The sequence below is a fragment of the Hemiscyllium ocellatum genome, chromosome 16 (assembly GCF_020745735.1).
Source record: "Hemiscyllium ocellatum isolate sHemOce1 chromosome 16, sHemOce1.pat.X.cur, whole genome shotgun sequence".
NCBI classification, from domain to species: domain Eukaryota; kingdom Metazoa; phylum Chordata; class Chondrichthyes; order Orectolobiformes; family Hemiscylliidae; genus Hemiscyllium; species Hemiscyllium ocellatum.
In genome coordinates, this window is record NC_083416.1 from 9,690,339 (window position 1) to 9,717,727 (window position 27,389).

General features: G+C 44.0%; 1 protein-coding gene across 1 annotated transcript in view; it reads right to left on the reverse strand.

The window, feature by feature from the left end:
- Positions 1–27,389, reverse strand: part of LOC132823334 (dedicator of cytokinesis protein 2-like) — a 717,727-nt gene that overhangs the window by 208,227 nt on the left and 482,111 nt on the right. Inside the window, exon 29 of the mRNA XM_060837030.1 lies at positions 1,948–2,042. Within this exon, the coding sequence (XP_060693013.1) occupies positions 1,948–2,042 (95 nt within the window). The remainder of the gene's footprint in view (positions 1–1,947; positions 2,043–27,389) is intronic.

Consider the following 27,389-nt stretch of genomic DNA (forward strand, 5'->3'; position numbering starts at 1 on the left):
ACTGATGTTATTCAGCCAGCTATCCTCTACCCAATTAGAGTCCATGGCCTTCTCTCTTTTTCTCTCCCCCCTGTCGCTGCTTGAAGTTCACCTCTAACATCTTGTGTTAAAGATAGGAGATGATCAATGTCCAAGTTCAACCCTCTCTTCCATGAATAGTGGCTCAACTGCTGAGTGTTTCTGGAACTTTCTGATTCTATTTCATTTCATACCAATGTGTGCTGAAAAGGATTTGACTGTGAATGAAGAGTTTGCAAAACAATTAACATTTAAGTGGTATTTGGATGCCAGTGAGCGCAGCTTGGGTTTCTGTTTATGTGTACAAATAGCCAGCTCGGCTTTTTTTGACCAGAAAACCATGTGGACAAAAGGCATTGCATCTCACCACTGCTATTCCCACTTAGCAACCACAGAGTTTAGTGCCACGCTTTGTCATCACACAATGAATTATTTCATGTAGACAGTGAAGCAGGTTATCAATAATGAATGAACCACTCTTTAGTTATCCATAATACATAACGAGATTGCTCTAAACTTAAGGTCGTAAGGAAGCATTGAACAAACGTGAGCTGAGTTAGTGTGAGATAAGCCATCCATTAAACCATAAAATATCAGAGCAGGGGCAGTTTCCAGCCTTTTCCACTTCATCCTTGTTTCTCTTGCTGATTATAAATCTGCCTATCTTAACCAATCCTCTATCCATGCTAACACACCATTTCCAACATCGCAGGCTCTTACCTTATTGAACAGCTGGATATTGCATCTATTAGTACCCATTTATCTATCCTGCTTGTGACCTCCTTGAAGAACCATAACATGCTTTCCTCTTGACGAAGCCTTGCTGACTCTGCCTGATAATTTTCTATGTTTCCAAATGCTCTGCTATTACATCCTTTACAATAGATGCTAATATTTGCCCAATGACTGGCGTTATGTTTCCAATCATCTGGGACACTCCCAGAAGCTAAGGATTCTTGGAAGATTACTATCAGTGCAACTACTATCTTTGCAGCTACTGCCTTTATAATCACAGGATGCAACCCGTCAGATTTAGGGGACTTATTAACCTTTAACTTCATTAGTTTCTCTCGTACTTTCTCCAGCAAAAGTTAATTTGTTTATTTTCTCCCCACCTTTAGCCTCTTGCTTATTGATAATTTTCATGATGCTATAAGCATCCTCGACTGTGAAGACTGAAATATTACTCAATTCCTCTACTATTTCCTGATACCCCGTTATTATTTCCCCAGCCTCATTCTCGAAGGGCCTAAGTTCACCGTTGCCCTTTTTATACATTTAAAGTAACTCTCGCTGTCTGTTTTTATATTACTTGTTGGCTCATTTGGTTTATTTTCTTTCCTTTTTCTGGTCACCTTTTAATGGCATTCCCAATTCCTTGATTTACCCCAGATCTTTGCTATATTGTATGTCTTTTTCATCTAATTTGATACTGTCTGTAACCTCCTTGATTAACTCCCTTGCTGGCATTCTTCTTCCTCACTTATATCTGTTGTGAACCGTTTTGTTAAACATCAGCCATCATTCATCACTGTCTATCTGTTAAACCCCTTTCTTAGGGTGTCCAGCCAACTCTGCCCTCATTCACACCCCTCAGAGGGCAGAGAGGCACTTGGTTTAATATTGCTTGCACCCTCTGCTTAGCTGGCACATCAGGGAGGCAAAAGTGAAGACTGCAGACGCTGGAGGTCAGAGTTGAAGAGTGTGGTGCTGGAAAAGCACAGCTGGTCAGACAGCATCCGAGGAGCAGGAGAAGCCTACATTTTGAGCATGAGCTCTTCATCAGGGCATCAGCCAAGGTTATGTATCTGGGTATCTGGAGTGGGAGATGAACCTGTAACCTTCTGGTTCAGAAATGTAGATGTTGCCAGCTATGTAAAGGTTGGTATGAGGGACATACGGTGTGTGATACGGATCTGTAGCTCCTACCTGTTTTGCACCATACTCATAGCCATCCAGTCACTTGGGTAGACATTCTTCTCAATCAAATCCTTGAACAGGATAAAAGTTTCCATGAAGAAATCCTGTAGCAAAAAGCATCAGTTAGGAAAGAGTAAGAAATTGATCCGGAAGAACTGAAAATAAATGTCACATTCAGTCTCATGCAACCAAAACTTTTGTTTTTTTTTCACAAACACTTATTGGCTGAAAATCACACATGGTCATCACCCCACAATTAATAAAGGGCCTTTATTCATTGCAAACACAAACAAAAACATAAATTGCTGGAAAAGCTCAGCAGGTCTGGCAGCACCTATTGAGAGAAATCAGAGTTAACGCTTCAGGTCCCGTGACCCTTCCTCAGCACTCTTGATTATTCATTGCGACCTCTCTTGAAAGCATGGGATATGGGTCTTCATCTCAGAAGCACAATTATAGTATCAAACCCTAGCAGATTACACTGAAGGGACTAAAATATTTGAAGAGCATTACATTCACCCTAAAACGTCATAATGGACAATAGGTTTGGTAATGAATGAGCAGAGTCATCCTGCCTATTTTACCCGTTTCTCTAAAAGTAATTCAAACATCAACGTTGGCTCAGAAACTGCAACTCCAACTTTCTACTTGCAAAACCACTCACACACTCTTTTACCTTGAGTTTCAAAGTATTAAAACACCAGCATTTGAAAAGGTATATCATCTTTCATCTGTAGTACTCACTGCATTTACGACTGCCAACTTTTCGAAGGAACGTCTCCAAACTCTTCAGCCTCCGTAAGACAAGCAGCCAATTTATCATCAACATTTGGGAGATATAGAGCCATAGAGAAGTACAATAAGGAAATAGACCCTTCGGTCCAACTCATCCATGCCGACCGATATCCTAAATTAATCTAGTCCCAGTTTCCAAAATGTGGTCCTTATCCCTACTCATATACCCATCCAGATACCTTTTAAATGTATTTGTACCAGCCTCTGCCACTTCCTCTGGCAATTCATTCCAGACACACATCCTCCTCTGCATGAAAAGGTTGCCCCTTAGGTCCCCTTTAAATGTTTCCCCTCTCACCTTAAATCTATGTCCTCTAATTTTGGACTTCCCCACCCTGGGGAAAGGAACTTGGCTATTTATCCTATCCATGCACCTCATGACTTTATACATTTATGTATGCCTCAGCCTTTGACACTCCAGGGAAAACAGCCCCAGCCTATCCAGCTTCTCTCTATAGCTCAAACCCTCCAACCCAGGCAATATCATCCACCTCAGCTTCACAATCCGAACATAATAGAGGAAAAAGGGCAAGTTTATGAAAACAATGCACCTCCTGGTCTATTCAGAGTATCCACCGCAATTAAAATGACATTACATCATTGCTCCTTTTCAATCCTTGAGGCCAAACCTCAGATTAAAAAGACTTCAGGGCTAGTTGGTGAAAAAAAATCGGGTGAACTCCTCTCCAATCATTTTGGATAATTGTAACAAGGGGATCACCCTGGTCCTGGTTTACAAAGTAATCAGTTTTCTACCCTAACTGGAAACAAGACCAACTCTCCCTCAATGGTCTGAAAATTACTTTTCTTTATCTTTTGCAATGCTCCAATTAATTAAATCTGTGACCCTTGTTTTAATTGTATGACGCACAGTGAGTTCACCATTAAATTTAAAATTCGAGACGTCCATTCAGAAGTCTATCAACGGCAGGGAAGAAGCTGTTCTTGAATCTGTTGGTATGAGTGTTTCGGTTTTTGTACCTTCTGCCTGAAGGAAGGGGTTGAAAGAGATGGGATATGCACTGCAGAGCAGCTATTCAACTCTGGAATGCATCACAGATAATTTTGATCCTGTCATCCACAACCTTCAATCAAGCAGGAATGATTGGCTTGCCACTGATGTACCCAAACTCCAAACCAATGGTATCACCCACACCGTCAGTCCATCTGGGAGGGCAAGTATTCCATCACTTTTTAGACTGTGCTCTCCTCAGTTGTACAAACATATTCATTTTTGACATCACAGCCCAGCTAAGAAAAGCTTTTAATTTCCACCGGCTCATTGGATTTCTCTGAGGCACTGCAACTAATCTTATGTTGCAGAGGCTGGGAGCCATGGAATCTGTAAACATGGGTTTTGGAGGTTTGCATAAAGATTTGTAGCCGGGTGCCAGTTGTTGTGGTTGTGGGTATGTTCACCAAGCTGGGAAGTTGATTTGCAGATGTTTCATTCCCTGTCTCGGTGACATCTTCAGTGCTTTGGAGCCTCCTGTGAAGTGCTGCTGTACTGTACCCCTGGAATTTATTTGGTTCTCTTCCTGCTGCTTCCGGTTTCCAGTTCCAGTTGCTCATTGTAGTGGCCGGTATATTGGGCCTAGGTGAATGTGCTTGTTGATGGAGTCCATTGCTGAGTGCCATGCCTCTGGAACCCCTCTGACTGTCCTCTGTTTAGCTTGTCCTATGATCGGTGTGTTGTCCCAGTTGAATTTGACCTCCTTGTCATCAGCGTGTGTGGCCATGGTGGTTAGTGGCTAGTTGGTGTTCGTGGATGTGGATTGTTAGCTGTCTGCCAGTTTGTCCTATATCGTACTTCATGGAATCTTGTAAACTATGTTGTCCTGCACATGATGGGGATTGGGGTATTTTGTTTTGGTGAGTTGTTGTCTGGATTTTGGAGTTGAAGATATCAATTTAGTACTGCTGACTGCCCTTTGCTGACAGAGGTGCAGGTGCCTACTGGTTCAGAATGTCACTGATCAAACAGATAGGAAATTGTAACAACATACTTTTGCACAACTTCTTTCATCCCTGTTCTAACATGAGACACTGTGCCTTAGTGTGCTCAAGGGACTATGTCAATGGAAGATTTTGTTGTTTCTGTCTTTTCTGATATCTCTCATCCCAATTGCCTGCTCCCCCTGCTAAATTCAGTGCTGCCCTATTCTCTATCCACGCAGACATGCGGCTACCAAAAATCTGATTCAACTTTCCTGCTCAGGTTCTGACATGGATACACTGATTTTGTCCTGATGTCCTCCTGCCTGTCTCCCCCCTTCAAAGCCCGCTGTCGGCCAAATCTGTGCCTGAGGCATGGTAGAGGTGAGATAGATTGAATATTATGCCTTGCTCTTGCATTTTATTTGTTCAAAGCAATCTTTCCTGCATCAAAGAACTTTGCGAAATTAGCATTTTTTAAATTAGATATTCAAAGAAGTATAAAAATATTGATGTTTACAGTCTGTGACAACAAAACGTTTTCCCCGGGGCTTCAAATGGGATTGCACTGCCAGAAGTCAAAACTCAGTGTAATTATTATATACCATCTTTGCAATGTCGAAATAAAGAATGTGCATTTAAATCATCCTTTCCTCATCTTCAGGATACTTCCTCACATCCAATTAAATCATTTTGAAATGTGGTCGCTTCCAAAAATTTTGAAACCATATTGCACATAAGTGACTCTGATTTACTGAGACATAAATGTTGGCTGGGCACCAGAATAACTTTCTGCCCTTGATTCGATTAATATCACGGGATTTTTATATCCACCTGTTTAGGCAAGCAGTGACTTGGGTTTCACAAGATGGCCACCGCTGGCAGTGCAGCACCTCTTCAGGAGTGCACTGAAGTGTCAGCTCAGACCAGGCATCATCAGATTTTGTTAAACTCAAGTACAGGCAACCAAACTAAGTGGATGAATAGGTATGCACTTTACTAACACTACATAATCACTCACATGATCAGATTAGATTACATACAGTGTGGAAACAGGCCCTTTGGCCCAACAAGTCCACACTGACCCGCCGAAGCGCAACCCACCCATACATTTACCCCTTACCTAACACTAGGGGCAATTTTAGCATGGCCAATTCACCTGATCCGCACATCTTTGGACTGTGGGAGGAAACCGGAGCAACCAGAGGAAACCCACGCAGACACGGGGAGAACGTGCAAACTCCACACAGTCAGTCGCCTGAGTCGGGAATTGAACCCGGGTCTCAGGCGCTGTGAAACAGCAGTGCTAACCACTGTGCCACCGTGCCGCCCATAAGATGGATCACTGCGCTTGCACACAGACAATCAATACTGAGCACTCTCTTCTATAACACGATCCTGAGGCCAGCCTTCTCACTTGCAGGCATTGAAGGAGGCTACTGGTATGTTGGCCCTTGCAGCAAGAGGATTCCAGTAGAGGAGCTGGGATGCCTTGCTGCAATTGTGCAGGGGCCTCGGTGAGACCACACTGATGCATTATCTGCAGTTTTGGTCTCCTTATCTGAGGAAGGATGGATGCTCTGATTATGAAGGGAGTGCAACAAAGGTTTTTTTTTTAAGTAGAATCCCCTACAGTTTGGAAGTAGGTCATTTGGCCCATTGAGTCCACACCGACCCTCCCACCCCACCAACCACCAACCCTATCCGTGTAACCCCACATTTCCCCTGGCTAATCCACCTAGCCTGCACATCCCTGAGCACTATGGGCAATTTAGCATGGTAAAAACGATGACTGCAGATGCTGGAAACCAGATTCTGGAGTAGAGTGGTGCTGGAAAAGCACAGCAGTTCAGGCAGCATCCAAGGAGCAGGAAAATCGACGTTTCGGGCAAAAACCCTTCATAGGAATCCTGATGAAGGGCTTTTGCCCAAAATGTCGATTTTCCTGCTCCTCGCAATTTAGCATGGCCAATCCATCTAATCTGCACATCTTTGGATTGTGGGAGGAAACAGGAGCACCTGGAGGAAACCCACACAGACTCAGAGAGAATGCGCAAACTCCACACAGACAGTCACCCAAGGCTGGAATCAAACCCAGGTCCCTGGCGCTGTGAGGGAGCACTGACCACTGAGTCACCCTGAAAAACATTTAGCAGACTGAATCCTGGGATGGTAGGACTGGCCTATGAAGAGAGCCTGGATCAGTTGGAATTATATTCACAAGCGTTTGGAAAATTGAAGAGGGTTATCTCATAGAAATCTATAAAATTCCAACAGGGAAATCAGCAGAGTAAACCCAGGAAGGATGGTCCAATGACGAAGGAGTCCAGAACCTGGTGTTACAGTCTGAGGATAGAGTGTAGTTGATTGAGGACTGAGATGAGGATAAATTTCTTAACCCAGAGAGCGGAACTCTCTGCCACAGACAGTGGTCCATACCAAAACATTGAATATTTTCAAGAAGGAGGTGAACTTAGTTCAAAGGGGATTGAAAGATATGGGGAGAAAGGAGGAACAGGGAACTGAGTTGGATGATCAGGTGTGATCATATTGAATGGTGGAGCAGGGTCAAAGGGTCAAATGGGCGAAAGTGAAGACTGCAGAAGCTGGAGATTAGAGTCGAGAGTATGGTGCTGGAAAAACACAGCAGGTCAGGGAGCATGTGAGGAGTAGGAGAATCAACATTTCAGGCAAAAGCCCTTCAGTAGGAATGCCTGATGAAGGGCTTATGCTCGAAACGTCAATTCTCCTGATTGGCTGTGCTTTTCCAGCATCACACGTTTTGACTCTAATCTTCAGCATCTGCAGTCCTCACTTTCTCCCATTTTCTATGCGTCTACGAAATGATTGCACTAATGTTTGGTGGCAAGTGAGTGATGTAAATCAGGTATTGGGTTTTATTGAAACAGTCAGTTCTGAGCAGCGGGCAGGAAAGTGACATGATCCTGCACTGTGTGAACCATTGCTGTGACAACAATTCCCACACTATGCACAGTTCTGGCTTCCTCAACATACAATAGATGCTGCTGAACACCATCGCCAGAACAATTGAAGGGATGGAGGGATGGGATTGTGAAGAGTGATTATGTAAATTGGACAGATTCTCAATGGAAAGTGAGGCCAGGAGGTGACATGATTGTTGTTTTTTATTAAGGATTCTGAAAGGAGTAGATAATGAGGAGCTTGACAGGCTATTACATCTTGTTCAGAGCAGTGTAATCAAAGGGACATGATTGGCATTTGAAGGTGAGGTAAGATTCGAAACCAATGTGCAGAAACAATGACTAGGATTTTCTCCGTGAGCTGTGAACCGTGCCGTCAGTGTTAAATGGGGCACAGTGTATTGCAGTTTGTGGCTAATAGGCAATTTTTCCACCAAATTGTCAATAAATAACCAAACCACGAGAGTACCGTCCAATCTGTTGTGTCAATCAGCCTCCTTTCATCAATGCTGTCAGTGGCCTGCCACATGTAGCTCGGTAACCTGGCTAAGCCCTGACCCCTCATGCTGCCTCCTGGGAAAGGACCAGAGGGCAGGATGGAGCAATGGAACTGAATTACCAACTGGTGACCCGACACCTTTCTTCCTGGTCACAACAAAGTTCAAAGTTCATTCCACTACCTCTCCTCTCCTGCTCACGCAGTCCCTCTCCCCTGCCTGTGCATCCCTCCACCTGCTTATCTGCCCCCCTTGCCTGCCTTCCTCCTGTTTGCCTGCCCCCTCCCCATGCTCTCTTGCCCACCTGCCCTTCCTCCCATGCCCCCTGCATTCTTCTTCTCCCCTTTTTCCTGCCTTGACTCTTCCCTCTTGCTTGCCCCCCTCCTCACCCAGATCCCCTCCACGACATGATCTTTCCTGAAGAACACTAGCATTACCTTTGCCCCACCCTTAGCATCACCATTGTGCAGCTTGGGTGGCTCATTGGTTAGCACTGCTGCCTCAGAGTGCCAGGGACCCGGGTTCAAATCCACCCCCGGGTGACTGTCTGTGTGGAGTTTGCACATTCTCCCCGTGTCTGCATGTGTTTCCTCCAGGTACTCCAGTTTCCCCCCATAATCCAAAGATGTTCAGGTTAGGTGGATTGGCCATGCCACATAGTGTCAAAGAACGTAGAAATGCAGGGATAGAGTAGTGGAGGGAGGGGAAACATGGTGGATTTGGGTGGAATGCTCTTCAGACAGTCAGTGTGACTCAATGGGCTAAATGGCCTGCTTCCATATTGTTGGGATTCTATGCGTGAGTCTTTGAAACAGCAGACAGTTTGATGCTGGATCTTGGGAGAATTGAGTCATTTAACAGCAAACTGGAGATATTGCTTTCACAATTGCCAATACTATGCATTGGAAGGAACAAGTGAGTTTGAGAGATAGCATCAGATCTGACATTCGTCACTCGCAATGGGAGAGGAAGTGAAATGGTGGTAATGCCCTTTGGACTAGTCATTGAGGACCCCAGACTAACGTTCTGAGGACATGGGTTCGAATCTCACCACAACAGATGGTGAAACAGGAAGCCAGTAAACAAAATTGCAATTAAAAAGCTAATCTAATGGCAACCATGTAACCACTATTGATTCCTGTTAAAAGAACAAACAGGTCACTACTGTACCTTTTTTTTAGATTACTTACAGTGTGGAAACAGGCCCTTCGGCCCAACAAGTCCACACCGACCCGCCGAAGCGCAACCCACACATACCCCTACATTTACCCCTTTTACCTAACACTACGGGCAATTTAGCATGGCCAATTCACCTGACCCGCACATCTTTGGACTGTGGGAGGAAACCGGAGCACCCGGAGGAAACCCACGCAGACACAGGGAGAACGTGCAAACTCCACACAGTCAGTTTTGAGATGATAATCTGCTAATCTTACCTGGCGGCCTACAGGTGTGGTTGATCCTTCAATGCGGTCTAGTCCTTTGAGCAATATAAAGTAGCCTTGTCCACAATAGCTCAGGAACGCAAAGAAAGTGCTAATTGCGTCACAGTAAGGATCAGCTTGCTAATTCTGCTCTGGGCCTCCTCCACCACCTAAGTAAGGCTACCCAGAAACTGGAGAAACAACACCTCATCTTCTGCCTTGCAAGCCTACAACCACCAGTGGGTGGCACGGTGGCTCAGTGGTGAGCACTGCTGCCTCACAGCGCCAGAGACCCGGGTTCAATTCCCACCTCAGGCGATTGACTGTGTGGAGTTTACACATTCTCCCCATGTCTGCGTGGGTTTCTTCCGGGTGCTCCGGTTTCCTCCCACAGTCCAAAGATGCGCGGGTCAGGTAAATTGGCCATGCTAAATTGCCCGTAGTGTTAGGTAAGGGGTAGATGTAGGGGTATGGGTGGGTTGCGCTTCGGCGGGTCGGTGTGGACTTGTTGGGCCGAAGGGCCTGTTATCACACTGTAGGTAATCTAATCGAATCAGGCGGCCTCAACATTGAATTCCCCGGTTTCCAAATCTCCCCACTCCCTACCCCACCCCACCCCATCCCACCCTAGATCCAACCCTCTGACTTGGCTCTGCACTCATGACCTGTTCTACCCGTCCATCTTCCTTCCCACCAATCCTCGCCAACGTCCTATCACATCGCCTCCCACCTGCATTCGCTTATCACCTTCCCATCTACCTTTCCCCCACCCCCAACATTTATCTCTCAGCCCCCTTCCCCCTTCACATTCCTGATGAATGGCTCTTGCCCGAAACATAGGCTTTCGTGCTCCTCAGATGCTGCCTGGCCTGCTATGTTTTATCCAGTGCCATGTTGTAACGGCTCCCTCATTTTTAAACCAGTACCTCTAGTTCTAGACTCAACCACAAATGAATGCACCCTTTCACTTTCCACCCAGGCAAGTCCCCTCAGGATCTTATATGTTTCCATTTTATTTATTCACAGAATGTTGACAGGGTTGGAGTGTCTGAGCTATAGGGAAAGGCTGAACAGGCTGGGGCTGTTTGCCCTGGAGCGTTGGAGGCTGAGGGGTGACATACCATGGTTCATAACATCATGAGAGGCATGGATAGGATAGATAGACAAGGTCTTTTCCCTGGGGTGGGGGAGTCCAGAACTAGACAGCATAGAATTAGGGTGAGAGGAGAAAGATATAAAAGGGCCCTCAGGGGCAACATTCATGTATGGAACGAGCTGTCAGATGAAGTGGTGGAGGCTGGTACAATTACAGCATTTAAAAGGCATCTGGATGGGTATGTGAATAGGAAGGGTTTGGAGCGATATGGACCAAATGCTGGCAAATGGGACTAGATTAATTTAGGATATTTGGTCAGCACGGAGGAGTTGGATTGAAGGGCCTGGTTCTGTGCTGAACATCTCCATGACTCTATTATGACTAGAGCCAGCATTTTTTTGCCTAGAGGACAGTTAAAAGTCAAACATGTTGCTATGGGTCTGAAATCTCTGGTTGGCATCTTTCATCCCCTAAAGGACATTAATGTTGTTTAATTCCCCAATCAACAACGATTATTATTCAACATTTAACTCTGGGTTCCTTTTTTTTATTATTGATTTCAAATTCCACTACCTGTCAAGGCAAAATTCAAACTCAGGTTCTCAGAACATACCTGAGTCTTGGGTTTATAGTCAAGTGATAATACCATTAAACCATCACCTCCTCAGGATCATCGCTGACTCTCCTAAACACCAGCGGATACAGACCCAGCCTCTCTAGTCTTCCCTCATAAGACAGGGTAAAAACAATGACTGCAGATGCTGGAAACCAGATTCTGGATTCCTGGTACTGGAAGAGCACAGCAGTTCAGGCAGCATCCGAGTAGCAGTAAAACCAATGTTTCGGGCAAAAGCCCTTCATCAGGATTACAGGATGAAGGGCTTTTGCCCGAAACGATGATTTTACTGCTCCTCGGATGCTGCCTGAACTGCTGTGCTCTTCCAGCACCACTAATCCAGAATTCCCTCATAAGACAATTCATTCATTTCAGGTATTGTTCTGGTAAACTTTGTCTGAAATGCTTCCAATGCATTAACTTCCTTCCACATATATAGTCACCATGGTAATTAGTGAGTTCAAAATGGTGAGTGGGCTGCCAATTTTTACCCCCGAGCACCTTCCGGAATTTTGGGAGACAGGTGTGATGAGATTGCATTGCCCACATATTCCTATCAGTGCACTGGGGGTGGGGTGGGTATGTGGTCTGTGGCCAGGGTGGTAGAGGTGGTGCTCCTAATCTGGAATACCCAGCTCCAAGTTGCTAAAAACAAGCAGGTTTCATTTGCTGGTGCCTGGGTCAGTGCAGGATAACTTTCCTTTATTGGTCAGAGCATTGAGCATAGGAGTTGGGAGGTCATCTTGTGGCTGTACAGGACATTGGTTAGGCCACATTTGGAATATTGTGTGCAATTCTGGTCTCTTTTCTATTAGAAAGATATTGTGAAACTTGAAAGAGTTCAGAAAGATTTAGAAAGATGTTGCCAGGTTTGGAGGATTTGAGCTAAAGGTAGAGGCTGAATAGGTTGGGGCTGTTTACCCTGGAGTGTCGGAGGCTGAGGGGTGACCTTATAGAGGTTTATAAAATCATGAAGGGCATGAATAGGGTCAATAGATAAGGTCTTTTCCCTGGAGTGGGGAGTCCAGAACTAGAGGGCATAGGTGTAGAGTGTGAGGAGAAAAATTTAAAAGGGACCTAAGGGGCATAATTTTCACACAGTGGGTAGTGTGTGTATGGAATGAGCTGCCAGAGGAAGTGGTGGAGGCTATTACAATTACAACATTTAAAAGGCATCTGGATGGGTATATGAATAGGAAGGGTTTGGAGGAATGTGGGCCAAGTGCTGGCAAATGGGACTAGATTAGGTTAGGATATCTGGTCGGCTTGGACGAATTGGACCAAAGGGTCTGTTTCTGTGCTGTACATCTCTATGACTCTATAACTGTTGGAAATTAAATCTTACAATTATTTCACAACTCCATTCCCATTATATCATACCATCACTGGAATGATGAACGATACAAGCCTTTGTATTTTTACAGATCATAGCCTTTTGTTGAAAGAGGCCTCCAATGTCAAAGGTTCTTTCATTTGGCAGAGATATATCCATGGACTTATAAAGTCATACGGCACAGAAACCAACCCTTCATTCTCACCCATCCACACTGACCATAATCCCAAGCTAAACTAGCCCCACCTGTCTGCGCTTGGCCCATATCCCTCCAAACATTTCTTATTCATGTACTTATCTAAACATTGTAACTACCAGCATCCATCACTTCCTCAGGAAGGTAATTCCAACTAAGAACCACTGTCTGAGTAAAGAAATTTCCCCTCTTTTTTAAATCTTTCCCCTTTCACCTTAAAATGTGACCCTTAGTCTTGAAAAACAAGGAAGAGAGTCTATTTTTCCTATCCAAGCCCCTTATGATTTTATAAACCTCCATAAGGTCAACCCTCATCTTCGTACGCCCAGTGAAAAAAGTCCCAGCCTATCCGGCCCCTCCTTATAAGTCAAACCTTCCACACCTGGCAACACCCTGATAAATCTTCCTCTCAGCTTAATAATATCAGGGTGACCAGAACTGGACACAGTACTGCAGAAGAGGCCTCTCCAACATCCTGCACTACATCAAACATTTTTTAAAATGCATTCATTCATGGGATAAGGGCATGAATGACATTCATCACCCACCCCAGAGAGCATTTGAGAGTCAGCTACATTGCTGTGGGTCTGGAGTCACATGTAGTCTAAGCCAAGTAAGGATGACCGTTTCCTTCCCAAAGGGCATTAGGGTAGCAGATAGTTTTTTTTTAACCTCAACAATGATTTGATGGTCATTATTAGATTCTTATTTCCAAGTTCTTTTATTATTGAATTCAAACTTTAGCATCAGCCATGACAGAATTTGAACCCAAATATCCAGAATATTCCCTGGGTCTTTGGATTAACAGTCGAGTGATAATACCACTGGGCCATCGCCTCCTGTGTTGGGTCTTGGAATGGGGGTTTCTTCCAATTTCCTGGACAAAACTCCTCTGAAAACAGGGTGATTACCCGTACATGTAGACCTTCTTTTTACATTCCGTAGCCAAGCTGTTCAGAGATGTTACTACTCATCTCAGGAGCAGGTGGCACTTGAGTGTGGCCCTCCTGGCTCAGAGGAAGGGACTCTACCACTGTGCCACAGAAATAGTTAAAGATTAACTTCTGGACTATTAGGCTGGTGACATTACAACCGTTTCCCTCATATGGATGACCTGTAGGTCGACAGAATAATCGTTATTTGACTCTATGAGAAGTGACTGGCTTTGAGATCTTTTTTTGACAAAGTGTTACATAAAAGTGGGTGTTATTTTAAGACTGCAAACATATGACACCACCTCCTGTTAAATAACACTGTTGATCCAAGCAAACTAAGACAGCGCTATTTATTTGCAGATATAAACATATTAAATTAGGTTTACTGGGCTTGTTGTGAAGATTATTTTGACATTGAAGTTTCTCAAGCATCTCTATGTTGTTCGTTCCAACTCCCCAGGGGGGCAGAAATCTATTTACTCTGCAGCTTGAAAATGAACTCAATAAATTTTTGACCAGAAGTATTGATCAGTGCATTTTAAAAAATGCCCTGAAATTTCAACAATTTATCTCTTAAAATCAGATTAAGATTTCCCAGCGTCACTGTTTGTAGTAACTTGGCCCTTGCTAAAGAAAGTGACCTTCTGAACGTTACTGCTACAAATCTATCACAGAGTGCAGGTGAACTGGTAGGTGCAACTTAGGGGACTCCTCATGTATTATGGTGAAATGATAAGTACAGCAGGTGGGGGAAGGAACGTCATCAGAGAGGATTTGTTAGGGCTTGGTTCTCCCTTTCTGAAGGCATGGACACTTGCTGAAAAAAGTGTTTCCTTCTTGCATGTATCAAACCCTGAAGTTAAACTCGCCACCAGTAGTCTCACTCTCTAATGTGACAGCATCTCTCTGGGGTCACCAAGCGACTCTCCATCACCCATGAGAATCTGAAAGATGAGGATTCAAAAACTCGCCTAAATATCCTCTTTCGCAGCAGACCATTCAAATAGATTTTCACAGTTCCTTTGCTTTTCAAAAACAAAACTGGTTCGGAATTAAATGGGGGATTTGAAGACGAGGTAATATTTTTAAGGTGTGAGGAGAAAGATTTGAAAAAAGACATGAGGGGCATTTTTTGTATATCCAGAGGTCGGTTCATGTGTGGAATGAACTTCCAGTAGAAGTAGTTGATGTGGGTACAATATTTAAAATACATTTGGATAAGTTTATGAATTAGAACTGTTTGGAGGGACATGAGCCAGCAGCAGGCAGGTGGGACAAGTTCAGTTTGGGATTGCGGTCTGCATGGACTAGTTGGACCAAAGGGTCTGTTTCCACGCTGCATGACTCTATGATTTTTCTTTTATTTTATATTTTACCTCGGAATGTATCTCTGTACGTTTTTTTTTGTCCTCTGTTCTTCACTCTTTCCCTTCGAACAGGCGCTTGTCAGTGGTGTACCATTGCTGATGGTGTAGAAGGACCCACTACCCCCCCACCATCCCGGACCTTACTCATTTCCCATGTGGTTGCAATTAAAGCTTACAGTGTGCATAGGAAATGTGAGGAATTCTGCGCAGGGCAAGTTCTTCACTGGGAAAACATGATGATAAGCTTTAAAGGAGTCAGAAAGAATCAAAGAGGGAGGTTCAACGTGAGGAAAACAACTCCTCCAATCATTGCCATGAATGTAATTCTTTCTGAGAGCACAATGGTAGAAGTTTAAATTTGAGGTATAATCATTATGCATTACATTGGTTTCAATTTATAAATGTGTACATCAGCATTATTTATTGATCACAGCTTAACCACATTAGTGTACTAGGAACATTGCTTTTATTGTGGAAAAACAGACAATATTGCGTGGTGTCATTTATTCTGTGTTGAATGTTCATGCTAGTTATCAGTTTTGCACTCATCTCGCTGTGGGATATAGTTGAACTTACAAGCGTAGCAGACCCCTCCTTCTATAGCTGGTAAAGGAGCTTGCTCTCTGTGTCAATAATTACAATGTTGTAGATGAACTCATAGAGTCATACAGTACAGAAACAGACCCTTCGGTCCAACTCATCCATGCCAACCAGGTTTCCCAAACTAAACCAGTCCCATTTGTCCTGATTAACCCATTGCCTGCTAAACCTTTCCCATTCACGAACCTCTACCATTTTCTGTGGCAGCCCATTCCACATATAGAGTCATAGAGATGTACAGCACAGAAACAGACTGTTCAGTCCAACTCAACCATGCTGACCAGATATTCCAACCCAATCTAATCCCATTTGCAAGCATCCGGCCCATATCCCTTCCTATTCATATACCCATTCCAAATGCCTTTTAAATGTTGTAATTGTACCACCCACATCACTCCCTCTGTCAGGTCATTTCATACACGCACTACCCCCGGCATGTATGAACCACCCTCGATGTGAAAATGTTCCTCCTCAGGTCACTTTTAAATATTTTAAAATTATGCTGTCTAGTTTTTAACTCCCCTACCCAAGGGAAAAGACCTTTGCCATTCACCTTATCCAAACCCCTCATGACTTTTACAAACCTCTGTAAGGATGTAGTGTACCTGGACTTTCAGAAAGCTTTTGATAAAGTCCCACATAGGAGATTAGTGAGCAAAATTAGGGCACGTTGTGTTGGGGGCAAAATACTGACTTGGATTGAAAGTTGGCTGGCTGACAGGAGGTAAAAACTAGTGATAAATGGGTCTCTTTCGGATGGCAGGCAGTGACCAGTGGGTACCTCAAGGTTCGGTGCTGGGACTGCAGTTGTTTACTTATGCATTAATGATATAGATGAAGGTATTAAAAATAATATTAGCAAATTTGCTGATGACACAAAGCTGGGTGGCAGGGTGAAATGTGAGGAGGATGTTATGGTGACTTGGACAGGCTAGGTGAGCGGACGAATGCAAGCCAGATGCAGTTTAATGTGGATAAATGTGTGGTTATCTACTTTGGTGGCAAGAAAAGGAAGGCAGATTACTATCTAACTGGAGTCAAAATAGGTAAAGGGGAAGTACCACGAGATGTAGGTGTTCTTGTACATCAGTCAATGAAAGCAATCATGCAGGTACAGCAGGCAGTGAAGAAAGCTAATGGCATGCTGCTCTTCATAACCAGAGGGATTGAGTATAGAAGCAAAGAGATCCTTCTGCAGCTGTACAGGACCCTGGTGAGGCCGCACCTGGAATATTGTGTGCAATTTTGATCTCCAAATTTGAGGAAGAACATTCTGGCTATTGAGGGGCTGCAGCGTAGGTTCACAAGGTCAATTCCCAGAATGGCAGGACTATCATATGTTGAAACATTGGAGCAACTGGGCTTGTATACACTTGAGTTTAGAAGGATGAGAGGGGATCTGATTGAGACGTATAAGATTATTAAAGGATTGACTCTCTGGAGGCCGGATGAATCCAGAACCAGAGGACACAGTTTAAAAATAAGGGATAGGCCATTTAGAACAGAGTTAAGGAGAAACTTCTTCATCCAGAGAGTGGAGGGTGCATGGTATGCACTGCCCCAGAAGGCTGTGGAGGCCAAGTCTCTGGATACTTTCAAGAAAGAGATGGATAGAGCTCTTAGATATAGTGGGATCAAGGGTTATGGGGATAGACAGGAACAGGATACTGATTATGGATGATCAGCCATGATAATAATGAATGGTGGTGCTGGCTCGATGGGCTGAATGGTCTAGTCCTGCACCTAATGTCTATTTTCTATTGTCTATTGTCACCTCTCAACCTCCTGTGTTCCAGGGAAAAAAGTCTCAGCCTATACAGCCTTTCCTTATAACTCAAACCCTCCAGTCTGGGAAACATCCTTGTAAATTTTTGTCTGCACCCTGTCCAATTTAGTAACATCCTTCCTCTCACAGGACAATCAGAACTGTACACAGTACTCCAGAAATGGCCTGAAAAACATCCTGTTGAACTGCAACATGACATCCCCGATTCCTATGACATAAAGGTTTGAGCAGTGAAGGCAAGTGGGCCAAACGCTTTACTCACCACCCTGTCTACCTGTGATACAACTTTCAAGGAAGGATGTACCTGAACCCTTAGGTCTCTCTGTTTGACAACACTCCCCAGGGCCTTACCATTAACTGTATAAGTCGTTCCCTGGTTTGTCTTACCAAAATGCAACATCTTATATTTATCTAAATTAATTTCCATCTGCCATTCCTGATGAAGGAACGTCACTCCGAAAGCTAGTGTGCTTCCAATTAAACCTGTTGGACTATAACCTGGTGTTGTGTGATTTTTAACAACAAATTTTGGTGTCATCCTCAAATTTACTAACCATACTTCCGATAGCTAATGCCCCGAGATAAAAGCACATTTGAGTCTATTTTCACCCCACTCATTTTCTTTACTTGAACTGCAATGCTGATATCCTTAACATCCTAGGCCCTTCCAACTTCAATCCTCTGTGCCCCAGTCCAACCCTCCATCTCAACCACCTTCCAGTCATCCATGCACCGAATCCCAACTTATCCAACCTGAGCTCCGCCCTAACCTACCCTCGCTACTCTGGAGCCTCCATGCTAGTTGTCATACTCCTGCTTCCTGCCAAATTCAACAAACTCCCGGGAGTGGTTATCCACAACAAGATTTCTTGGACTCTTCAAGAGGACGCAATGATTACAAAGGCCCAACAACGTCTCTTCTTTCTCACGCAGCTGAGGAAATTTGGCATGACAGCAAATACCCTTGCCAACTTTTATAGGCGCGCCATCGAGAGCATTGTCTGAAAGTACCACTACCTGGTGGGACAACTGTACCATTCAAGATTGGAGATGGTTACAGAGAGTGGTGAACTTAGCTCGGACAATCACAAAGGCCAACCTCCCATCTATAGAATCCATCTACCAGGCCCGCTGTCAAGGAAAGGCCGCCAGCATTCTCAAAGATCCATCCCACCCTGGCAATGTTTTTCTACAACCTCTACCATCGGGGAGAAGGTACAGAAGCCTGAACACACGCACCAGCTGGTTTCACAACAGTTTCTATCCAACTGTTGTTAGAATACTGAATGGACTCATAAACTCTTAACATTCGCCCGTACATGTGTTTTTGCTTTTGCCGATGTTTCCCTATTATTTACTTATCTATGCAACTTAACTCTGTGGTCTGCTTGTATTGCTCACAAGACAAAGCTTTTCACTGTGCCTTGGTACATGTGACAATAAATTCAATTCAATTCAGCTACTCACTGACGTCACACAACTGCACAAAGCTAACGTGATGCATGCCGCCTTCAAACAAACATCAACAAGGAGCCATGAGGTTCTCATGCATCATTGATTAAAATCAGGAAGCTAGGAAATAACCAAATGAATTTAGGGCTTGCAAACGTTTTTGAAATGAGAGGTACCATCCTCAGATGGTGATGGCTAGCGTGAAGGAGCTTGGCTTTAAAGTGAGGAGTGATAGATAGAGGACAGATGTCAGAGGTAGTTTCTTTACTCAGAGAATAGTCGGGGTGTGGAACGTTCTGCCTGCAACTCACCAACTTTAACGGCATTTAAATGGTCAGTGGATAGACATATAGATGAAAATAAAATAGTGTAGGTTGGATGGGCTTCAGATTGGTTTCACAGGTCGGCACAACATCGAGGGCCGAAGGGCCTGTATTGAGCTGTAATATTCTATGTTCAGCCGTGGGCCTGGATTTAAACCTGACTCAAGGGCTGACTTCATCCCTTCATTGAAAATCAAAATTTTAGCTCTTGCCAAATGCTGTTCCACTTCTCAACAAATTTCCCCAGTCTTAATATTCTCCTCTCTGCATATTTCTCTTTATTTCTTTTTAATGCATCTCCTCCACCATCTCTCTTTTATTCTTTCTTAATACTCCCTTTTTTTTTCTGTCTTTCCATAGTTTTCTCCCTGTCTCTTGCGCTCAAATTCTCTTTTGCCTGTTGTTTGCTGAGATCTCGTGAAAGAGGAGACCGACACTAACTGATTTCACCCCACCCCCAGCCTTGTTTAACCCGACACTATATGTTAGTCCCATGGTAGGATTAATTGTACAAAGCACCCTTATACTAAATGACGTGGTTAAATATTAATCTATCAATCTATCTTACTCCTTCCTTTGCAAAACACAATGCTCAGATCCACAGCCATCTCACATGGCCTTTCTTAGAGTCTGCTGTCAGTTGACATTTCCTGGATTTTCAATGACCTTTAGCAGCATTGTCCAATTGGCCTTCCTCTCAAACAATTTCAATTTCTGAGAGAACTTCACACATCCCCTCTCTTGAAAAGCTGTGCCAAAATGTGCTCCTCTTATCTGCTTGAATCTGTTCAATATCTATAGTAGTCAAGAGTGTGGTGCTGGAAAAGCACAGCAGGTCAGGCAGCATACAAAGAGCAGGAGAATCAGGAAGGGCTTATTCCCAGAATGTCAATTCTCCTGCTCCTCAGATGCTGCCTGACCAGCTGTGCTTTTCCAGCTCAATGTTGCGCCAACCTGTGAAACCAATCTGAAGCCCATCCAACCTACACTATATCATTTTCATCTATATGTCTATCCACTGACCATTAAAATGCCCTTAAAGTTGGCAAGTCTACAACCGTTGCAGGCAGAAGGTTCCATGCCCTGACTGCTCTCTGAGTAAAGAAATTACCCCTGATATCTGTCCTATATCTATCACTCCTCAATTTAAAGCTATGCTCCTTCACGCTAGCCATCACCATCTGAGGATGGTACCTCTCACTTCAAAAATGTTTGCAAGCCCTAAATACTGCAACCTTCATTTGGTTATTTCCTAGCTTCATGATTTTAATCAATGATGCATGAGAACCTCATGGCTCCTTGTTGATGTTTGTTTGAAGGCGGCATGCGTCATGTCAGCTTTGTGCAGTTGTGCGTGACGTCACTGGGTAGCTGAATTGAATCTGCAGTCCTCACTTTCTCCCAATATCTGTAGCGACCATCTTGTGGGTCAAATACACAATGGACACATGAACATCATGGACACAATATGAATGTCAATTGACACTGATGGTGTGTTTCTTCCCTTCTTCCATTCTTAGCTGTCCCTCCACATTACCGAACACAGTTAAGCAAGTAGTCTTCATTTTGATTTGAGTGTAAGTCACAGGGTATCTGACATTATGTACATTGGGCAGCCGATCCTGTATGGTTCTAGTCTGTAAAGTTCTGCACCTTTCCCTCTGCAGTCTCACACCTATTTATGTCGATCTTTCATAAATAAATACTTGAGAGTGAGGATGCCCAGTACTGTTATAAGGCTGTATTTATGAAACTTAGCAATGCAGCAGGATTAAACTTACTGCTGCTAATCAACTGCTCCAGACTAATTATAAAGATCTGTAAATCCTATGATTCTAGGTCATAGCCAAAATACCCTGCAATCTTCTCTGATCTTGGAAGCAAAACAAAACTGGGATTGGCTACTCACATTCTCCCTGTGTCCGTGTGGGTTCCCTCCGGGTGCTCCAGTTTTCTCCCACAATCCAAAGATGTGCAGGTTAGGTGAATTGGACATGTTAAATTGCCAAATAGTGTTCTGGGATGTGTAGGTTAGCAGCATCAGTCAGGGGTAAATGTGGAGTGATAGGGGAGGGGAATGGGTCTGGCTGGGTTACTCTGTGGAGGTTTGGTGTGGACATGTTGGACCAATGGCCTGTTTCTGCACTGTAGGGTTTCTATGATGACTCTTTAGTCAAGAGGTTGCCTGTAACTACAAGTTATGAGGACAACAGAGCCTATTAATTCCGTGCATGCTTCAAAATCCCTGTTCCAACACGTATTCTCTTATTTTTAATCCACTTCAGTAACCATCTGCCGTTCTTTTTTTGTCTTGTATTCCAAAAATTCATGATTAAAACATTAGGAAGTTGCTGAGGAAACAAGTACATGCAAAGGCTCAGAGGTTAGGAATGCTTGGCAGAGCAGGCTTGATGAGACAAAGGTACCTTTTCTTTCACCTATGTCCTACATTCCAATTCTCATTTCAAGTTGCCAGTATCAGATGCCCATCCTCTGAGGTCAAAACATCTTTCCTGAGGTCAGGTGCAGAGACAGATGGAAAGAAATCAGATCTAACTAAAGCTTTATTTTGTTCTGGTATAAATCCACCCACTTACAATCTGCATAGATCTTGTATAAGCATACCCTCTGCAACCCCCCCCCCCTTACAAAGATGTTGATTTGGGACACTTGGACCTATTCAAGTGTGCTTTCACGAATTTTGTGACTAAACATTTTATGAAATTTCTGCAGAAACAATTCAAATATGGGAACTATCCCTCTTCCTGTCCCCTGGTATCAGGGCAGATTAACAAGTGTGGAAACAGCCCTTTGGCCCAACAAGTCCACACCAATCCTCCAATGAGTATCCCACCCAGAACCATTCACAATTACTCTACATTTACCCCGACCTAACTTACACTTCCCTGAACACTGTGGGCAATTTAGCATGGCCAATTCACCTGTCCTGCACATCTTTGGATCATGGGAGGAAACCGGAGCACCCGGAGGAAACCCACGCAGACACGGAGAGAATGTGCAAACCCTACACAAACAGTCACCTGAGGCTGGAATCATGCCCGAAATGTCGAATTTCCTATTCCTGAGATGCTGCCTGACCTGCTGTGCTTTAACCAGCAACACATTTTCAGCTGTGATCTCCAGCATCTGCAGACCTCACTTTTTACCCTGGTGCTATGAGACAGCAATGCTAACTGCTGAACCACCGTGCCATTTCTGGACTGTCTCCAAGCAACCAGCAGCCAAGCTGGGTAGTGCCACTGTGGGGGAATCACCAGGGTCTGTGCCGTCAGCAGGTCTGAGCTTGGGAAGCACAGACCTCTTTGTGATAGTGATTACTCTGAGCTCAGCCAACCCCACTCTGATGTCATAGAGACAGAATCAGTAAGGCTTCTCCAATCACAGAATTTGCCTATGCTATGCTTCTCCAGTCACAGGTGTTTGTATCTCAAATTCAAAGCTGATAGGCTCGTGAGTGAGCCTATCAACATCTAACATGGGAGAGAGCCAGTCTATAATTGGAGAAGCTGTATGGAGTGGCTATGTGCAGCAGTTCTATTGGGTGAAGGCCTCAGGGGGTTACCAAACATGGTCCCAAGGCCTCAGGAGATTTCCAAGTGTGAAACTGGGAAATGAGGCAGGGACAGGGGAGGTGATGGGGGGGAACTGCTAGTCAGGTCCAGAGGATGCAGGAGGTGGTATGAAGGAGGAGGCTGTAAAGAGTTGGGGGAGCTGAGGGGAGAATGGGGAAAGGAGAAGGTTGCAAAGAGTATTAGAAAGAAGGAGGCATGAGGGGAAGAGGAAAGAGAAGACTTCAAGCAGTAGAAGAGGAAGTCTACTGTTAATTGGTAATATTGATAAATTCTTCTAATTCTGCTTTCGTGCAAATCTAATATGTCAACACAAATGCAGAAGGTATTGGTTCCACATGAATGCATCACCTCATAAATGTCAGTGAGAATGAATAAAAAAGCCACGACAACCAAGCATTAGTATTTGAAAACATGTCAAGAAGCACCCTTGGAAAAAACATATTTTGCCATTGGTTCAGGTTCAAACAAATGGGGCTGGTTGCACAATATAAACAACTGAGCTGCATGTAATTGTCTGACAAAGGCTTCACTATATCATACTGAAACCTAAGCTTAGAATGGGGACCTTTCGTAGAGGCATAAAGATCAAAACAAAATCATTTTGCAGCATCTATATAAAATAGTTTGATCTCACTGTGCCTATGGTTTCTGATTCTTGAACCAGATGTTTGTGAAGGCTTTGAGTAGGACTGAGAAAAGATTCACCAAAATGACTCCAGGGCTCAAGTGTTACAGAGGGGCTACAGTTGTTTACTGAAGAACCAGTGATAAACAATCAAATAGCTCAGATCTAATTACATTCAATCTGTTTGGCAAAATAACCACAAAGCTAATACGATAAAGATCTTTTACACACTGAGTAGTTAGGATTTCCACCTATGGGTGGAACAGTGGCTCAGTGGTTGGCGCTGCTGCCTCACAGTGCTAGGAACCTGTGTTCAATTTCTGTCCTTGAGTGAGTGTCCGCGTGGAGTTTGCACATTCTCCCCATGTCTGCGTGGATTTCCTTCAGGTGCTTCGGTTTCCTCCCACAGTCTAAAGGTGTGCAGTGGATTGGTCATGCTAAGTTGTCCTATAATGTCCAAGGTTGTGTGGATCTGGATGAGGTGTTCTTCAAGGGTTGCTGCAGACTTGATGGTCCAAATGACTTATTTCAGCACTGTAGGGACGCTGTCTTATTGTGATGGATTTAAGTGCATTGAAAGGAGAATTGGATAAATACTTGGAGAACAAAAATAAGGAAATAATGAGTGGGGAGGGCAAGGGGATAAAACTGACTGGATTTCTCTTCAAAACAGTGGGCACAGATTTGTTGGTTTGAATAGCCAATGCCTTCCATTTCCTCCAGAATACATTGCATAGTTACTTGACAGAAGTGGTCATGTATTAGAGTGGGCAGGAGGAGAAATGGGACCCAGAAACAGGAGTACCAGAATCCTTTCCTCTCCCTTGCTCTGCAAGTCCCTTTTAGTAGGAGAAAGTAAGGACTGCAGATGCTGGAGATCAGAGTTGAGAGTGTGGCCTGGAAAAGCACAGCAGGTCAGGCAGCAGGAGAGTTGACATTTTGAATATAAACTCTTCTTCAGGAATGATCAAACCCCTTTTCATAGCCTTTGCTTCAGAATTCCCTTCCTAAATCACTCCACCTTTTTCCTTCTTTGAGGCATTCTTCAAATTGTGCTTTTTTTGATTTAACTGAATTGAGTTTTTTGAAGACATAATGAAGAGGATTGATGAAGGCAGAGCAGTCGCCGTGATCTATATGGACTTCAGCAAAGTGTTCGACAAGGTTCCCCATGGGTGACTGGTTAGCAAGGTTAGAGCACATGGAATACAGAGAGAACAAGCTATTTGGATACAAAACTGGCTCAAAGATAGAACACAAAGGATAGTGATGGAGGGTTGCTTTTCAAACTGGAGGCCTGTGACCAGCAGTGTTCCCCCAGGATCGTTGCTGGGTCTACTGCTTTTCATCACAAATATAAATGTTTTGGATGTGAACATAGGAGGTATGGTTAGTAAGTTTGCAGATGACACCAGAATTGGAGGTTTAGCAGACAGTGAAGAAGGTTACCTGAGAGTACAATGGGATCTTGATCAGATGGGTCAATGGGCCAAGGAGAGCCAAGACAAATGTGAGGCGCTGCATTTTGGAAAGATAAATCAGGGCAGGACTTATGCACATCATGGTGAGGTCCTGGGAAGTGTTGCTGAACAAAGAGACTTTGGAGTGCAGGTTAATAGATCCTTGAAAGTTGCAGATAAATAAGATGGTGAAGAAGTTGATCAATATGCTTGCCTTTATTGGTCAGTGTGTTGCGTATTGGAGTTGTGAAGTCATGTTGTAGGTGTACAGGACATTGTTTAGGCCACTTTTGGCATACTGTGTGTAATTCTGGTCTCCCTGATATAGGAAAGCTGCCGTGAAACTTGAAAGAGTTCAGAAAGGAATTACAAGGGCTGGAGGGTTTAAGAAATAGGGAGACACTGGACAGGCTGGAGCTATATTCCCTGGAGCATCAAAAGTTGAGGGGTGACCTTATAGAGGTTTATAAAATCATAAGGGGCATGGATAGGATAAATAGACAAAGTCTTTTCCCTGGGGTGGGGGAGTCCAGAACGAGACAGCGTAGGCTTAGGGTGAGAGGGAAAAGACTGAAAGGGATCTAAGGGGCAACTTTTTCACACAGAGGGTGATGCATTTATGGAATGAGCTGCCAGAGGAAGTGGTGGAGGCTGGTACAATTACAGCATTTAAAAGGCATCTGGATGCGTATATGAATAGGAAGGAGTTAGAGGGCTATGGGCCAAATGCTGGCAAATGGGACTAGATTAGTTTAGAATATCTGGTCAGCATGGACGGGTTGGACCGAAGGGTCTGTTTCCACGCTGTACATCTCTATGACTCGATGACTGTATGAATTATTGGTGACCTGCCCTTAGAGTTTTTTATGCGTCTTAGGATCAGGTTTTGCTATTAAATGCCCCTGTGCCGTATATTGCAACATCTTAGTCTATGAAGGATGCTATACAAATACAAATTGTTCTGATCCAGCCCCGAGAGACAAACATTAACGCTAGTTTCTTTGGTTATCATTCACTAGATTTAATTGGTTTTTATATAGAACATCCTCCACAGTTCCAAGCTTCTCAGGATTTCAAAAAAATGTCTGTTCTACCTTTCTTCAAACCAGGGAGGCTAGCCTTGTAATTCCCACATTCAGTTCCTTCCTGCTGCAACTACCGACATAATCTGCCAACTTCGCAGTTTCCATGAGTTTATGGGTTGAGAGGGACTGGGGTCTGTCCCCTTCATGCTACTTCATCATAAAGCCAAGATGTGACACATCTGATATGGGATTATAACACTGGTGAGCTCCTGTACTATCAGATTCTCTCTCTGCGTGATATCCAGCATCGAAATAACATCTTTGGGTTTTCGAAGACATAGGAGCAGAAATTAGGCTATTTGGCCCACCAAGTCTGATCCACTATTCAATCATGGCTGATAAGAAACTCAACCCCATTCTCCTGCTTTCTCCCCATAACCCCTTTGATCCCCCTTGATAATCAAGAACCTATCTATCTCCATCTTAAATACACTTAATGCCCTGGCCTCCACTGCCTTCTGTTGTAATGAATTCTATAAATTGACCGCTCTCTGGCTAACAAGGTTTCTCCTCATCTCCATTCTAAAGGTCTTCCTAAGGCTGAATTCTTTGGTTCTAGTCTTTCCGCCAATAGAAACATCTTCCCAATGTCGGCATGGTGGCACAGTAGTTAGCACTGCTGTCTCACAGCGCCAGAGACCTGGGTTCAATTCCTGCCTCAGGAGACTGACTATGTGGAGTTTGCACGTTCTTCCTGTGTTTGCGTGGGTTTGCTCCGGTTTCCTCCCACAGTCCAAAGATGTGCAGGTTAGGTGAATTGGCCATGCTAAATTGCCCGTAGTGTTAGATAAGGGGTATGGGTGGGTTGCGCTTTGGTGGGACAGTGTGGACTTGTTGGGCCGAAGGGCCTGTTTCCACACTGTAAGTAATCTAAATGTCCACTCTCTAGGCTTTTCAGATCGCCCACCCCATACTTCTAAACTCCATCGATTGTAGACCTGAGTCCTCATATGTTAACCTTTTCATTCCTGGGGCCACTCTCATGACCCTCCTCTGGACTCACTCCAGGGTCAGTAGAATTTGTGTTTTGAGTCTTTGCTTGCATTCAGGTTGCTTGGGTGTTGCACAGATCTGAATGTTTAATCAAAACTCCTGCAATAAACTCATTGGTTCCTCAAGCAGCAATGATGTCAAGCAATTTCTTTAAAAAAGTACTTTCAGGCGACAAATTTCAGCAGCTCAATAGAAACTGAAAGAACTGTGGATGCTGGAATCCAGAAACTAAACAAAAAGTTTCCAGAGAAGCTCAGCATCCGTGGAGAGAAATCAGAGTTAATGCTTTGGGTCCAGTGACTCTTCCTCGGAACTGTATCGGATTAAGTATTGGAAGTTCCTGAGAGTAGAGTCCTTCAAAAGCCACCTCTTTTGATGTGGTCACACTAATGACAATA